Genomic DNA, 17,837 nt, shown 5'->3' with positions numbered 1-17,837 from the left:
GAAAAAATTTAGAAAATAATAATTCCTCAAAAAAATAGAAATTGAGCTCCCATATGATACAATATTATATGATAGCAATATCATTCCTAGGGATATAACCTAAGAACCCAAAATCACCATGCAGAAAAGCCCTCTGCACTCTATGTTCGTCACAGCACTATTTACAATAGGCAGAATCTGGAAACAACCCAAGTGCCCAAGAACATATAAGTGGCTAAAGAATATATGAGTGGCTAAAGAAACTGTGTGGTACATCACACAATGGAATATTATGCAGCTGTTAGGTAAAATTAAGTCATGAAATTTGCTTATACATGGCTGGACATGGAGATTAACCTGAGTGAAATTAGTCAGAGGAAGACGGATAGACAGAGAATAATCGCACTTACGAGATATAAGAAAATAAAGATAATATGGTAATAATATCCAGAGACATATCCGTAGAAGCTTGCCATAAAAGTGGTGAGTACAGTTAGTAGTTAACAGTCCACTGGTAATGATAGTTGAAACTGATCACTCTGAACAAGAACTGAGTGCTGAAAGGGGATAAAATTATATGCATGGTACCCTTTCATTAGCAATAGTGCAAATCACAGTATCAAAAAAGAAAAGAGAAAGAGAGAAGTAAAATGCCTGTCCCAGAGGCAGGTGGGGGAGAGTATGTGGGAGAGAAACCGGGGACATTGGTGGCAGAAAATGTGCACTGGTGAAGGGCAGCATGCATTCTATGACTGAAACTCAACCATGAACAATTTTGCAACCACGGTGCTTAATAAATTATATATATATAAAAGAAAGGCTGTAGAGAAATAAAAATCTTCATTTATTGCAGAGAGGAATGTAAAATAGTCTATTATTCTTGTGGCTCCCAAAATATTAAATATGAAGTTACCATAACCCAAAAATTTCACTCAATTATAACAAAAAATGATAAAATATGTCTAAAGAAAAACTAGCATACATAATAATGTTCATAACCGCATTACTCATAATATCAAAAAAGTGAAACTCAAGTGTTATTCAACTAATACATGGGTAAATAGGATATAGTATACATGGAACATTATTAGTCAAAAAATAGAAATGGTGGGGCCAGAGGACTAGCACAGCGGTTTGGCATTTGCCTTGCACGCAGCCAACACAGGACAGACCTCGGTTCGATTCCTGGCATCCCATATGGTTCCCTGAACCTGCCAGGAGCGATTTCTGAGTGCACAGCCAGGAGTAACCCCTGTGCGCCACTGGGTACAACCCCCCCCCCACAAAAATAGAAATGGAATACTGATATACAAGATACAAGATATATGAACCCTTAAAACTTGGTTAATGAAAGTATCCGGAACCAAAAGGTCACATAGTCACAACTCTATGTATATAAAATGTTAAATCAGACAAATCCATAAATATAGTAAATCGATTAATAATTCTCTAGGGCTGGGCTAAGGAGAGAGAACAGACTGACCATTACTAGGTACCTGGCATCCTTATTGGGAACAAAAATTCTGTAAAATTAGACTAATAATGGCTGCACAGTCCTGTGAGTATGCCAGATGCCACTTAAAAGTAGATTTTAAATGGGTGTTATACGATACCTGAATCCCATAAAACTTTTTTTAAATGTTGCCTTCTTTATGAGATTTTAATTTCTAGAGGTAACTATGTGCCAGCATGGAGCACTGAGTAACTTTGACTGTCATCCAGAGGTCCTCCACTATGTCTCTCTTTTTACCATTTCTGTTTCAGATTCACTCTCTATTCCCAATGCTGCATAAAGAATATAATCTCTAAAGTTTTTGTTTTTTTTCTGTTTGTTTTGTTTTGGTTTTGGTTTTTGGGTCACACCCGGCAGCACTCAGGAGTTACTCGGGCTCTACGCTCAAAAATCGCTCCTGGCAGGATCGGGGGACCATATGGGATGCCGTGATTCAAACCACCGTCCTTCTGCGTCTAAGCAAACACCTTACCGCTGTGCTATCTCTCCGGCCCCAAATCTCTAAAGTTTTGCTACAACTTTGTGACAGAACATATTTATTTTTTTGAGGAGATCAAGGAGCCATAAAACAATAAAAGGAGAGTAGAGGGCTACCAGGCCTAATCAACAGGCAATAAAGAATGAGGGGAAAGGTATGCCCTACCTAGCTTAGGTGTCCTCAGAAATTTTCTCAGCAAGGAAACTGTTTGGATTGACTATGGAAAAATTACTAGCAGTCAGCAAGCACTATGAGAATAAGGGAAGAGAAGACCTTGGCTTCATATCTGAGAGAATTTGATAAGCAGGTGACTGCTATTGAGTGTTTTGAAAGGAAAGCTTCTGCTGCCTTTAAGATGAGACCTAAGGGGAATAATTTCACCTCATGACTGTATGCTAGAGCAACAAGCTCAAAGGAAAGTAAGAAAATTAATATGACATATTTTGACCTGATAATGATCACGTACAAAATACAGAACCTAAAACAATATAGACAGTAGAAATTCAAACTCTGATTTCAAAGTTTAGATGAAAATGCAGTGAAAACAATCTTAAAACAAAACAAAAATCCAAGACAGAATTTATACTGCATAATATCTGACTTACAAAAAGCTCTAGTCATCAAGAGAATCTACAACTATCAAAAGGATAGTCAAACATATCAATGAAACAGATCCAGAAATAAGTTGACCCATATCTACTAGACTTACTTCCTACAATATCTTAACAGTAATTCAATGGTAAAATGAAGTTCCTATCAATAAGTTTCTCTACCACTTACACTATCTACCCAACTATAGGTCTTCAACCCTTACCTCATACTATTCATAAAAATTCAGAAAGTACCAGAAAAGTTCAAACTATATATAATAGCCCAGGGGATTAGAGGGAGAATAACTTTATAAGCCTCAAATTGGCAAACATTTCTAAATATGCCAAAAAAGAAAAAAAGAAAAGATAAATTGCGTATTATTCAAATAAAAACTTCAACAATACTGTTTGGGAAATGAAAATGGCAGACACAGACTCGAAGAAAATATTCACAACATACATCTCACAAAATACTCATATCCACAAAGTATAAAGAACTTCCATAAACCAACACTATAAAGTTAAAAATCCAACTTGAGGAAATGGTTTAAAGGGATATTTCATAAATAAGAATGGCAAATATGGGGCCGGGCGGTGGCGCTGGAGGTAAGGTGCCTGCCTTGCCTGCGCTAGCCTAGGACGGACCGCGGTTCGATCCCCCGGTGTCCCATATGGTCTCCCAAGAAGCCAGGAGCAACTTCTGAGCGCATAGCCAGGAGTAACCCCTGAGCGTCACAGGGTGTGGCCCAAAAACCAAAAAAAAAAAAAAAAAAAAGAATGGCAAATATAATATGCACAAATACAAAAATACAAATTCAAGCCACAATATTATTTCTTTATACTTATTAGAAGGGGGACATTGAAGACTTAACAATACCACATGATGGTGAGATAATATAGCAACAGTAACTTTCATAAAGTGTTGGCATTTGTTGCTTGATATAATGTGTATGGACTAGAGAAAGCATAAGTGATTTTACTGGAGTGAAGAAAAAAGTCTCATCAATTCAAGTGGCAGATAGCTGATTTTTACATTCACCAAATTTTGCTGAATCCATTTAACCAACATTTAAAAACATTACATGAATTACATCATACCTGTAAATGATAAAATTCACTGAAACATATAAAATTCACACAAAACAGAAATGGTATTTAAATAGAAACAAATACCTTTGTCCACCTGCAGAGCTTCACCCCAGAATGGCTTCCAATCAACTGATAACCTGAAGGAAAGAAGAAACAAAACTAAACTGATTCATATAAAATAGTAAATACAAAAATTGAGTTAGTCATTTTTCACTGCTTAAATAAGAGGCAAAAAGACAGTAGCAGAAAACATTAAAACTTAATTCACCAGAATGATGACTATTAACTGTTTTAACTACTTATTTTAACAATTTTAACTGTTTATGTACCTAGTATCTTCAAAATAAATGTATCTTCAAAATAAACAATAAGTTAATCCAAAATCGTAGGAAAAATATTTTACCTCTCTCTGTGACTAACAAATGTCACAGACTAAAACTCCTAAGAACCCTATCATCTGAACAAAACAAATCTGATCAAAATATAACTAACTACACAATAGCTTTCTGAGAACAAATAAAAAATTTATAAAATGAGGGGCCGGGTAGGTGGCGCTAGAGATAAGGTGTCTGCCTTACAAGCGCTAGCCAAGGAACGGACCGCGGTTCGATCCCCCAGCGTCCCATATGGTCCCCCCAAGCCAGGGGCGATTTCTGAGCACATAGCCAGGAGTAACCCCTGAGCGTCAAACGGGTGTGGCCCAAAAACAAAAAAAAAAAAAATTTATAAAATGAGTTTTATAAAATTAGAGACAAAAGCAAAGCAAATAACTAGATTTCAAATTAATGAAAAGAAAACTATTATCAATATATCTTTGGAATAAAGGATGAAGTAACAGGAGGTTAAAATAAATAATCCATAAGGATAAGGATCCACCTAAAAAGTAAAGTCCCCCAAACATGGAAAAAGCAAATTCTAGCTTTTAGCTGGATATTTTGGGGCTTTTTATTTTTACTTTTTTTTCTAGTTTCTTTATTTTTAGTTGGATATTTTAATATATATATATATATATATATATATATTAAATTCTAGCAAAATGTGAACAAAAACTTGATGTGAAGTTTTAGCATCATTTCATAACCTACCATACACAGTATTTGAGCCATATAAGACAAGAAAGGAAGAGAAAAACAATACCAAAGTAATCACATTTCCTTTATTAACAAATTAGCAGAGAAAACAAGTAAAACACTTTAATTTCAGAAGGCATTTAATAAAGTTTCCTAGGAGGCTCCAAGTAATAATCCACAATTATTCAATCCTTTGCACAAAAAGGCTCTTGACTTTTAGTTCAATTTGACAAATAGAGAAACAATGGCAAACAATAGCATAAGTGGACCAGCAGCAGGTTAAAACCTTATTCACAGTGTAGTGATTAATGAAATGATGTCAATTTGGATTACAATTCTCTAGTGATGACATTAAAGGGCTCTGTCTCTTATCCCCATCTACATTTATATAAATATCTCAACATAAATAAGGCACACTTATCTACTTGAAAATGGAACTGTTTCCAACTGGATTGCTAAGCTAAGCGCTCTGGTCCTAGGATAAAGCATTTTTAAAGATTCCCAGAAATAAAGGCAGATCCTCAGGCAAGTGGATTAGAGTTAAAATCCCAAAGATAAATCTTCAAACAGGAGCAATTAATCTATGAAAATAGAGCTAGGTATATGTCAACAAAAGGAATTGGGGGGTCACCTGCAAATTATGAATCTAGAGCTTTATCTCACAACATATGCAAATTATATTCAAGACAGATCAAAGACATTGATAGAGTCTAAATCTCTAAAATATATCAAAGAAAACAGAGGAGTCCTATATGATTCTAATTTCACAGCATTGTCAATGATTCTGTGCCATTGGCTGAGAAAAAAGAAGCAATGATAAATAGAATTGCATAAGACAAAATTTTCTGCACTGCAAAATGATGACTAAAATTAAAACATTCCACTAAGGGAGAGAAAATTACTCACCACACATCCAATAAATGGCTAATCCAATAATGGCTAAATTAACAACAAAAATAAATAAATAGGGGGCAAAGCGGTAGTGTAGGGCACTTGCCTTGTACATGGCTGACCCAGAACAGACCTCGGTTTGATCCCCGGCGTCCTATATGGTCCCCCAAGCCAGGAGCAATTTCTGAGCGCACAGCCAGGAGTAACCCCTGAGCATCACCAGGTGTGTCCCCCCCCAAAAAAAAATAATCCCAGCAAGAACCAGGGAAGGAGATAGATATATAAAAAGAAAAAGAAGGAAGGAAGGAAGGAAGGAAGGAAAAGGAAGGAAGGAAGGAAAAGGAAGGAAGGAAGGAAGGAAGGAAGGAAGGAAGGAAGGAAAAAAGAAGGAAGGAAGGAAGGGGAAGAAAAAAGAAGGAAAGGAAGAAAAAAGAAAAGAGAAAAAGAAAGAAAGAAAGAAAGAAAGAAAGAAAGAAAGAAAGAAAGAAAGAAAAAGAAAGAAAGAAAGAAAGAAAGAAAGAAAGAAAGAAAGAAAGAAAGAAAGAAAAGAAAGAAAGAAAGAAAAGAAGAAAGAGAAGAAAGAAAAGAGAAGAGAAAGAGAGAAAGAAAAAGAAAGAAAGAAAGAAAGAAAGAAAGAAAGAAAGAAAGAAAGAAAGAAAGAAAGAAAGAAAGAAAGAAAGAAAGAAAGAAAGAAAGAAAGAAAGAAAGAAAGAAAGAAAGAAAGAAAGAAAGAAAGAAAGAAAGAAAACACTTCCTCAAAGAAGATGCACAGGGTCTGATGCTAGTATAGTGCCTTGGTCAATCTGCGTTTGATCCCCAAGCACCCACATGGTTTCCCCCAGGAGTGATCCTTGTGCACAAAGACAGAAATAAGCCCTGAGCACATCCAGGTATAGCTCAAAAAAACTGAAACAACCAGGGGCTGGAGCGGTTGCACAAGCAGTAGGGCGTTTGCCTTTTACGCACTAACCTAGGACAGACCGCGTTTAGATCTCCCAGCATCCCATATGGTCCCCCAAGCCAGGAGCGATTTCTGAGCGCATAGCCAGGTGTAACCCCTGAGCATCACTGGGTGTGGCCCAAAAAGAAAAGGAAAAAAAAAAAACTGAAACAACCAATGCTGATGGAAATGTGGTATCTGGTTCAGCCTCTATGAAAACTATACAGATGTTTCAAAAATAAATTTCCACATGATTTAGCAATTGCACAACTTGGTATCTACTCTAAGAGCAGAAAAACATTAATAAAGATATTTGCACTCAGTAAATCACTGCAGTTCCATTCACAATAGAATGGAAACAACCCAAGTGTCAATAAACAGATGAGTGAATAAATTAATGTCTATGTACACAATGGAATACAATTCAGCTATATGAAGAGATGAATTTTGCTACAACTTGAATAAAACTGGAGAATGTCTGAGGGAGATGGAAATATCAAATAGTTTCACTCGTGTAGAATATAAAGAAATATAATAAGGAGATAAACAAACTCTAAAGTCTGTCTAAAGAAGTGAGTTTACTAAAGAGAAGTTGGAGAGAAAGTAGAAGAAATGGGATGAAAAGGAACCCAGAGACACTGGTCTAAGAACGTGGGCACTCTTGGGGCTGGAGAGATAGCATGAAGGTAGGGCATTTGCCTTGCATGCAGAAAGACGGTGGTTCAAATCCCGGCATCCCATATGGTCCCCTGAGCCTGCCAGGAGCAATTTCTGAGTGTAGAGCCAGGAGTAACCCCTGAGCAGAGCCAAGTGTGAACCAGAAAAAAAAAAAAAAAAAAAAAGAATGTGGGCACTCTGATAACACTGAATTTCTAAAATATTAATAGTAACATTATTGTAAATCATGATGCCTTAATAAAAATATTTTACCAAAAATAATTCCAGGGGGCCGGAGAGATAGCATGGAGGTAAGGCGTTTGCCTTGCATGCAGAAGGTCAATGGTTCAAATCCCAGCATCCCATATGGTCCCTTAGCCTGCCAGGAGCGATTTCTGAGCATAGAGCCAGGAGTAACCCCTGAGCGCTGCTGGGGGTGACCCAAAAACCAAAAACAAAAAAAAATCCAAAAAAAAATTATAGTTCTTATTGTTTCCTAAATTATGTTTCTACCACTATCACAGAAATAAATTACCTTAACTGTTTCCTAGATTCCTTCTCTCTCTGTATATAAATCTTTATATTTTTATATAGAGATGTTGATATATATGTACGTATAGATATATGTAAAAAGATAAAAGAAGTCCTACAATATTGGACACTAAAATAGGCATGATGGGGCTGGAGCAGTGGTGCAGCGGTAGGGTGTTTGCCTTGCACATGGCTGACCTAGGACAGACAGCCGTTCGATTCCCTGACAGTTTTTTATTTAAATCTTAAATAATTAACTATTTAACCAAAATACTAACAATGTCATTATCAGCTTATAACATGCAAAAGTCAAATGTTTAATAATAATGCATAGAAGTTGAAATTTTTAAAAGTATTTTATTATAAGGGTCTTAAATTATGTTTAATTACATGTTAATATCATACCAAAGATATTCTATAATATGATAGAGATATAAAACTTCAAGCAATAACTAAATCAAAAATAGTATCATACCTAATATGTCAACAAAGAATATAAAATAGAATCATTAAAAAATTAATCTGGGGGCCGGGTAGGTGGCACTGGAGGTAAGGTGTCTGCCTTGCAAGCGCTAGCCAAGGAAGGACCATGGTTCGATCCCCCGGCGTCCCATATGGTCCCCCCAAGCCAGGGGCGATTTCTGAGCACATAGCCAGGAGTAACCCCTGAGCGTCAAACGGGTGTGGCCCAAAAACCAAAAAAAAAAAAAAAAATTAATCTGGGGGCCAGAGAGATAGCACAGCGGTAAGGTGTTTGCCTTAGACGCAGGAGGACGGTGGTTTGAATCCCTGTATCCCCATATGGTCCCCCAAGCCTGCCAGGAGCAATTTCTGAGCATAGAGCCAGAAATAACCCCTGAGCACTGCTGGGTGTAACCCAAAAACCACAAAAAAAAAAAAAAATTTAATCTGAAGCTGGAGAGTGGGTAGGGTGCTTGCCTTGCACACAGAGGTCCATGTTAGATAGATCCTTAGCAACCTATACGGTTCCCTGAAAGAGGAAGCCCTGAGCACAGCCAGGAATGGCCAAATAAGTAAATTAAATAATCTAGGAGAGGGGCCGGAGAGATGGTGTGGAGGTAAGGCATTTGCCTTGCATGCAGAAGGACAGTGGTTCAAATCCCAGCATCCCATATGGTCCCCTGAGCCTGCCAGGAGTGATTTCTGAGCGCTGCCGAGTGTGACCCAAAAAGAAACCAAAAAAAATCTAGGAGAAAACAGAAAAATGGAGAAAAATTAAAGAACAAGGGAAAAAATAAAAACAAGTAGCAAAATTATAGATTTAAACTTATAAAAATGTTAATCTAGGGCCTGGAGAGATAGCACAGCGGCGTTTGCCTTGCAAGCAGCCAATCCAGGACAAAAGGTGATTGGTTCGAATCCCGGTGTCCCATATGATCCCCCGTGCCTGCCAGGAGCTATTTCTGAGCAGACAGCCAGGATTAACCCCTGAGCACCGCCAGGTGTGGCCCAAAAACAAACAAACAAAAAATAAATGTTAGTCTAAATACCTATTAAAAGGAAGATATGAGGGCCGGGCGGTGGCGCTGGAGGTAAGGTGCCTGCCTTGCCTGCGCTAGCCTAGGACGGACCGCGGTTCGATCCCCCGGCGTCCCATATGGTCCCCCAAGAAGCCAGGAGCAACTTCTGAGCGCATAGCCAGGAGTAACCCCTGAGCGTCACAGGGTGTGGCCCAAAAACCAAAAAAAAAAAAAAGGAAGATATGAACATAGAACAAATCGCAAGATGATAGACTTAAACCTAATAAAAATTATGTTAGTCTAAACACTGATTAAAAGGCAGGTATTGGGGCAAGAACGGTGGCACAAGCAGTAGAGCGTTTGCCTTGCACACGGTTGACCTAGGTCCTAGGTTGACCTAGGATGGACCATGGTTCAATCCCCTGGTGTCCCATATGGTCCCCCAAGCCAGGAGCGATTTCTGAGCACATAGCCAGGAATAACACGAGTGTCACTTGGATGGGGCCCAAAAAACAAACAAACAAAAAAAATGACAGATATTATATGCATTTTTGTATATAAAAAGCTATTTATAGAAAAATATATGTATTTATGTAAAAAATCTGTATGATCTAACAAATTGAAGATTTCTTGAAATAGATAATGCTATAGCTTATCTCTGTATTACCAGATATGTCCCTTAGAAAGTTCTCACAGGGTCAAAGAGGTAACTCAAGGGCTAAGTATATGTGTTGCATGATGGAGACCTGGGTTTAATCCTCAGCACTGCATGGTCCCAAACACTGCCAAGAACAACATCCTGCACACAACAGGGAGTAGCACACAGTCACTTCTGGGTGTGACCCAAAAGCCAAAATAAAGAAGACAAGCTATAGTACAGCAATGAGGACATATTTGCCTTACTTGTAGCTGACCAGAGTTCAAACCCCAGTATCCCATTTGGTCCCCCAAGCCCACCAGGAGTGATTCCTGAGCACAAGGCCTAGAATAACCCCTGAGCACCACCAGGTATTACTCCAAAACTAAAATAAATAGATAAAATATTGACAAGTAAAGGAGAAAGGAAATTCAGACTACTGAATTTCAATTTACTATTCTTTTTATTTTCCCTAAAAAAGCTGGAGAGACTATACAGCAGGTAAGTCTTGAAAGTGGGTGACCCAAGGCTGGAGAGATAGCATGGAGGTAAGGCCTTGCATGCAGAAGGACAGTGGTTAAATGATCGGCATCCCATATGGTCCCCCGAGCCTGCCAGGAGCGATTTCTGAGCATAGAGCCAGGAGGAACCCCTGAGCAATGACTGGTGTGATCCAAACCACCCACCCCAAAAAAACAAAGTGGGTGACCCAGGTTCGATCCCTGGAACCCATATGATCTCCAAACCCCAAAAGGACTGATCTCTGAACAAAAGCCAAAAATATGCCCTGAGTATAGCCAGGTGTTCACCCACTCCACAAACAAGAAAAACCAATGCACTCATTCTTCATTCTTCTTAGTAGGAATATATAAACTGCATTCTCCTTAGTGAAGTATGATCATAAAAATCAATTTATTTTTATATAAAACAATTCAAACTGGGCCCGGAGAGATAGCACAGCGGCGTTTGCCTTGCAAACGGCCGATCCAGGACCAAAGGTGATTGGTTCGAATCCTGGTGTCCCATATGGTCCCCCGTGCCTGCCAGGAGCTATTTCTGAGCAGACAGCCAGGAGTAACCCCTGAGCAATGCCAGGTGTGACCCAAAAACCAAAAAAAAAAAACAATTCAAACTAACTGCTTAATATCATACAAGCCTTTTTTTAATCATTAATCATGCCCTCTTAATGAAAAGTGATTTTCAGAGAAGCTAGTGATAACATTTTTTATCTGCATATTTGAGCCATATGTTCATAACAACCCTGTAAACCAAAAAGGGAAGAATACGGTGGCCCAGGCAGACAACATACACAGAAGTCCACAGACACGTTTTTGTCACAATTCCTAGAGAGGAGCTTCCTAATCCTTCTTCCCTGAACTCCCACTTCCAGGTTATAAACTAGATTGCTTAGAGCAATAATTCCCAAGAATGTTCACCTTGTCTGGTGAGAGCTTCTCGGAGAGCAGGAGTTATCATAGCTCGTCGCTCAATTGCTTCATTCTTCAATGAGTGCCTGAAAACCCCAGTTTTCTCATCCTGCCGTTCTGTTTCTTTCTGTATAAATTCAAAATAGGTAAGGCACGATGAAACAGCAGAAGAATCATGAGCATACATATATACAGCACAAATCACAACCCACAATATTTTACTCTTCAAAGGGGTCACATCTGCAGGGAGACAAAGTTCTAAAGGCATTCTACTGGGATCTTTCTTCTTTCCTGACCCCAATAGTTACTATATACTCAAAATACACCAAATAAAACATAAATCAATTCATCCATTTAGGCATAAATGTCTTTATCACCTAACTTCAACAAATTACTTCTTTGAATTTCAGTGACCTCACATGAAAAATGGAGTTAGGGGCCAACTTGGGTTCCATCCCTGGCATTCCATATGATCCCCTGCACACCACCAAAAATAATTCCTGAGTACAAAGCCAGGAGTAACCCCTGATCACTGACAGTAGTAGCTCAAAATCTTAAAAAATAAATGGAGTTAATATCTAAGAGGAGGAATGTGTTTAAAAATAAATGAAATAGGGACCGGAGAGATAGCACAGCGGCGTTTGCCTTGCAAGCAACTGATACAGGACCTAAGGTGGATGGTTCGAATCCCGGCGTCCCATATAGTCCCCATGCCTGCCAGGAGCTATTTCTGAGCAGATAGCCACGAGTAACCCCTGAGCACTGCTGGGTGTGGCCAAAATAATAATAATAAAAATAAAAATAAAAAATAAATGAAATAAAATCACTTGGCAGAATGCCTGATACATAATGTAGGAATTCAACAAACTACACCTACTGCTGAGCATTACAACTGCAAACCTGAAAAAAAGAAGCCAAAGTGCTTAGAGATGTTGAACCAGTCATCAGTTATTCCCACCTCCACCTGCCACCACAAAGTTCTTCTTTGGTAACAACAGACAGCAATCTTGGGGCCAGAGTGAAAGCACACAGTGGTAGGGCATTTGCCTTGCATGCTGTCAACCCTGGACAGAGCCAGGTTCGATTCCCAGCATCCCATATGGTCCCCTGAGACTGCCAGGAGCTATTACTGAGTGCAGAACCAGGAGTAACCCCTGAGCGCCTCCAGGTGTGGCCCAAAAACCTAAAAAAATTAATAAATATTTTAAAAATGACAGAAATCTGGGGCCGAAGCAGTGATGCTAGCTGTAAGGCATCTGCCTTACGCATGCTAGCCTAGGATGGGCAATGGTTCAATCCCTGGGCATCCCATGTGGTACCTCAAGCCAGGATCGATTTCTGAGCACATAGCCAGGAGTAACCCCTGAGCGTCACCAAAAAAACAAACAAACAAAAAAAAAATGACAGCAATCTGAAGTATAACATAAAACTAACCAATCCTTTTTTATTTTATCTCTAGAAAATTCTAGAATACACCTTTTGATTATTGCCAATGATCCTGTTACATAAAGTCTTTTAGTCTCTGAGTTGTGTCAAAGATCAAAATAACCAACATCTACCCTTTCCTACTTTCTCTCTCCCTATTATGACATGTATTGTAGACACTTAACTCCAAAGCTTTTATGGAAGATGGAAGAGTACTAATTAATTTTGAAACTGAATAAAAATCTTTGTTACATATTGGAAGACAGATCTAAGAACTACAGACATTCAAAATGACTCAAAGTCATCCGAGCAAACCCAGACTGCCCTTAGTGCCTATCTACTCCTAACGACCAATAACAACAAATGGTGAACAAACTCCCAGTAATGTTTTCCACCTATAAATGTACCAACATGCCAACCCCTCATGGATGCCACAGAAGCTAAGGTCTGTGTCAAATGAATACAAAAGAAAGGATAATTCATAATTAAAGTTGAGTAATAGGTCTAGGAATTCCCTCCACCATCCTACTTCTGAGACTCATCCAAGTTCTCTTTTTTTTTTTTGTGGTATTTTTGGGGTCACACCCAGCAGTGCTCAGGGGGTTGGTTATTCCTGGCTCCAGGCTCAGAAATTGCTCCTAGCAGGCATGGGGGACCATATGGAACGCCGGGATTCGAACCGATGACCTCCTGCATGAAAGGCAAACGCCTTACCTCCATGCTATCTTTCCGACCCCATCATCTAAGTTCTCTCTATAAGTCCACTATACCAGCATTCAACCATCCTGCATACATGACTATGGACCAGGAGTTATAATAGCTGGCAGAACAGAAAGTTTCAACTTTTCTATATCTTTTCTATATTTTTTTGTTTTGTTTTGTCTTTTGCTTTTTGGTCACACCCGGCAGCGCTCAGGGGTTACTCCTGGCTCTACGCTCAGAAATCGCTCCTGGCAGGTTCAGGAGATATATGGGACGATGGGATTCGAACCACTGACCTTCTACATGAGAGGCAAACGCCTTACCTCCATGCTATCTCTCCAGCCCCTCTATATCTTTTCTATACCAACTTTTCTAAACATGCACAACCTGCAATAAGATTGAAAATCACTATTCTAATAAAATGTAAAATAAGAGTAATTTTTTTAAAAAAGATAAAACATAAACCAATAAAATGTGAAGTTACCCTCTTTATATTCTTTTACTCAGTGGAAAAAAAAAAAACTTCAGAGACTTAAATGTAGAAATTAGAAATGCAGGGGCTGGGGTCAGAGAGATAGCACAGCGGTGTTTGCCTTGCAAGCAACTGATCCAGGACCTAAGGTGGTTGGTTCAAATCCCAGTGTCCCATATGGTCCCCCGTGCCTGCCAGGAGCTATTTCTGAGCAGATAGCCAGGAGTAACCCCTGAGCACCGCCGGGTATGGCCCAAAAGCCAAAAAAAGAAATGCAGGGGCTAGATAGCATGGAGGTAGGGTGTTTGCCTTGCATGCAGTACGGTGGTTCGAATCCCGGCATCCCATATGGTCCCCCAAACCTGCCAGGAGTGGCTTCTAAGCACAGAGCCAGGAGAAATCCATGAGTGCTGCTGGATGTGACCAAAAAAGAAACAAAAAAAAATTAGAAAAGCAAACCCATAGTAAGTTCTATTTAACCTAAAAGAAAAATTTTGCTTCTGAAAGTAGAGTTCCCAACTATGTATTTCAAGATGAAACTTATAAAATCATACACAAACATCACTTATTTGTTCCTATCTATTATAAAAGAAACTGGCTTAGTGCCATTTTACTAAAATTAATTAAATGGCTCCTTTTCTGTTTCACTAAAATAGTTCAAAGTAATACTTCGACTTCAAAAGAAATCTTACAGTAGAGCAAAACAAACCTTGACCTTGAGTGTATTTAAATATATCTGAACTGATTCCACAGCAAGTGACTGTAATTCCCTACTAACCATGCAAGAATTGATAAGAGACTGGCACTATTTACACTAAAAATCCTTAGTTGCCTGTCCCAAAAGCCACATAAATCCAGAAGTGAACCTGTCTATGATTCTTGCCTCAGAGCTCAGGACACAGGGCTCTAGACTCTTCCTATAGTTTCAAAACACAAAACTGATGACTCTTTTAAAATAAACAGACCCTAAAAGAATGGCCATGGCATATTGTCTATGCCCCATCTCTGGAGAAGTTACTATAAAACCTATATACTTGGGGCCGGAGAAATGGCGCTAGAAGTAAGGTGTCTGCCTTGCAAGCGCTAGCCAAGGAAGGACCTCGGTTCAATCCCCCGGCATCCCATATGGTCCCCCCAAGCCAGGGGCAATTTCTGAGCAGGAGTAACCCTGAGCATCAAACGGGTGTGGTCCAAAAAGCCAAAAAAATAAAAATAAAATAAAACCTATGTACATTCTCTAGATTCAATCACTAGAATACAAAATTTTACATAAAAAGAGATCAGACTCTGATAAAGGTCTTGGGTATTCAGAACAAACATTGATCATTTTCTCTCTAAGGCAGTATGTCTTTTCAAATCCTATCTTCCATATGCAGCAGCAACTTCATTCCTGAATAAAAATGCAATAGCTCATAACAGTCCCCAAGGAAGTGTAAAGCACCATTCAAATTATAATTCTAATCTCTGAGGTGCAGATATTGTTCACTTATGGCTAGAATATAACAATATAATAACCACAAAGGATCTAAAAATGTTTTTTAACTGTTATGGCAGCTATCTAGCTTAAATAGAAATTAATGAGATCCTCCCTGTCCTTAAAATTGACTTTTAATTCACAACATGTGGATTCTCCCAATTTGCAATGTCACTGCCTTTGCAGAGACTTGTTCTAGTAAGGTACAACTGTTAATAGCTAAACTAAACCATCTCCTGCTGCCAACAACCTCAATAGTCTCTCCTTCCCAACTCTTTTTTTTTTTTTTTGGTTTTTGGGCCACACCCGGCAGTGCTCAGGGGTTACTCCTGGCTGTCTGCTCAGAAATAGCTCCTGACAGGCACGGGGGACCATATGGGACACCGAGATTCGAACCAACCACCTTTGGTCCTGGATCAGCTGCTTGCAAGGCAAACGCCGCTGTGCTATCTCTCCGGGCCCTCCTTCCCAACTCTTAAACCCATCAAACTTGAAAGACATGAGCAACCATTCCAAGCTGTGATTTCTAGACATTTAAAATTGTAACCATTGATGTTCCTTGATACTATTTGAGACCAGTCTGCAAAAGCAGAGGACAAGAGGAGATCTAGGCAAGATCATTCACGAGTGGTGAAATTTACTGCAAGGCTCATCTAGGGCACTCAGAAGATGAATATAATTTTCTATACCACTGGGGCTGGGACAATAGTCGACACTTGCCTTGCAAGTGGCTAAACCTGATTTGATCCCTGGCACCTGATATGTATCCCAGAGCACAAGTGATTCTGAGTGCAAAACCAGGAATAAGTTCTGAGCACAGCTGGGTGAGGTCCCAAATTTTTTTTTTCCATATCTGCCCAAGTAATTATAAAATTTAGAGAAGCCAGGGCCAGAGAGATAGCATGAAGGTAAGGCATTTGCCTTTTCATGCATAAGGACAGTGGTTCGAATCCCAGCATCCCATATGGTCCCCCGAGCCTGCCAGGAGTGATTTTGAGTATAGAGCTAGGAGTAACCCCTGAGCACTGCCAGGTGTGACCCAAAAAAAAGAAAATTTACAGAAGCCTTAAGACTATTCAGATAATGTGAACTTCAAATGAATAAGAGGGTTTAATTTTAATTAATAATTTTAATTGAATCACCAGAAGATATAGTTACAATGCTGCTCATGATTAAATTTTAGTTATACGATGCTCACCAGAGCACATTTCCTGCCACTAACAGAATAAATATTACCAGGGGACAGAGAGAGAGTACCCAAGTTCAGGCTAGCGTTGTGTTTTTTAGACTGGGGTTTGACCTTGAGCACCACATAGTGTCTCCAATTACTCAGTATGGCCCCTAAATACTGCCAGTGGGGCCCAGGTAAGCCCATCCTCCTCAGGCCCTTTCACTGAACCTCTAGCTCAGCTTCCCATTAATCACTAGGATGAGTTGGCAAGTTTTGGAGGTGCTGAAAGAAAAACAATTTCAGTAAAGTGGGGAAAAGATCCTCCAACTGCCAGGGTCCCGATCCTGTGTTAACCAAAAGTCACCTTCCCTCCCATGCCAGCCTCAACAATATTTAAAAAGAAAAGCTGGGGTTGAAGCGATAGCACAGCAGTAAGGCATTTGCCTTTTACACAGACAACCGGGATGACCGGGTTCAATCCCTGGCATCCCATATTGTCCCCTGAGCCTGCCAGGATCGATTTCTGAGTGCAGAAGCCAGGAGTAATGCCTGAGCACCACTGGGTATGGCCCAAAACCAAAAAAAAAATAAAGAAAGGAAAGAAAAGAAAAGCTGATTATAAACTAACTCACCAACGGTCAGAGACAGTACAATGGGCAAGGTATTTGCCTTGCCTGCAGTTGATCCAATACCCAGTATCCCATAGAGAACCCCATGCATGACCAGGAGTAATTCCTGAGTTCAGGAGTAAATTCTGAGCAGAGCTTACAAAAAGGACTGTCGCTAAGTAAAAAGTTCTACACAAATGGAAATGGACAAATCTTATACCAGTGGGAGCAAAGAGTGATGCTAATTTTTTTTATAAGTTATACAGTATTACCTAATTTATTCTACACTGACATCCCAAAAAACCATAGCACCACCATAATTTTGTGTAGAATAAACACAAGGCAAAGAAGTGATTAGATAATATAAAAAAAATACTATGCCTTCAATGTTTAAGGAGTCACATAAATTTCATGGCTTTAGATTGCTTTGTGTACTGCTAAGAAATGTTATAATGTACTACAATCTGGGGACTTGTGGAAAAAGTAATTGTACATGGGTTCTGCCTTATTTTTCTTAATGTTCTTTGACTGTAAGTTCAATATTAAGGTGTCATCAAGGGGATTTCTTCTGAGAACTCTGTTTATGGGCGATTGTCCTTCCACTGTAACTTTACCTTGTCCTCTTTGCATCATTGTTCTCATAAATAAAAATTAAAAATTAAAAAAAAAAGAAGTGATTTGGTTTTGTTTTTTGGGTTTTTT

The 17,837-nt window shown here is 39.1% G+C and overlaps 1 protein-coding gene across 1 annotated transcript in view; it reads right to left on the bottom strand.

The window, feature by feature from the left end:
* The window catches only part of LOC126031217 (S-adenosyl-L-methionine-dependent tRNA 4-demethylwyosine synthase TYW1-like), a 221,636-nt gene that overhangs the window by 176,713 nt on the left and 27,086 nt on the right, over nt 1–17,837 (bottom strand). The window contains exons 8-9 of the mRNA XM_049789508.1: nt 11,293–11,410; nt 3,734–3,786 (exon numbers count right to left, since the gene is read on the bottom strand). Coding sequence (XP_049645465.1) covers nt 3,734–3,786; nt 11,293–11,410 — 171 coding nt within the window. The remainder of the gene's footprint in view (nt 1–3,733; nt 3,787–11,292; nt 11,411–17,837) is intronic.

This window comes from Suncus etruscus, chromosome 15 (assembly GCF_024139225.1).
Source record: "Suncus etruscus isolate mSunEtr1 chromosome 15, mSunEtr1.pri.cur, whole genome shotgun sequence".
Taxonomy (NCBI): domain Eukaryota; kingdom Metazoa; phylum Chordata; class Mammalia; order Eulipotyphla; family Soricidae; genus Suncus; species Suncus etruscus.
This window is presented reverse-complemented; position numbering and strand designations above follow the sequence as displayed.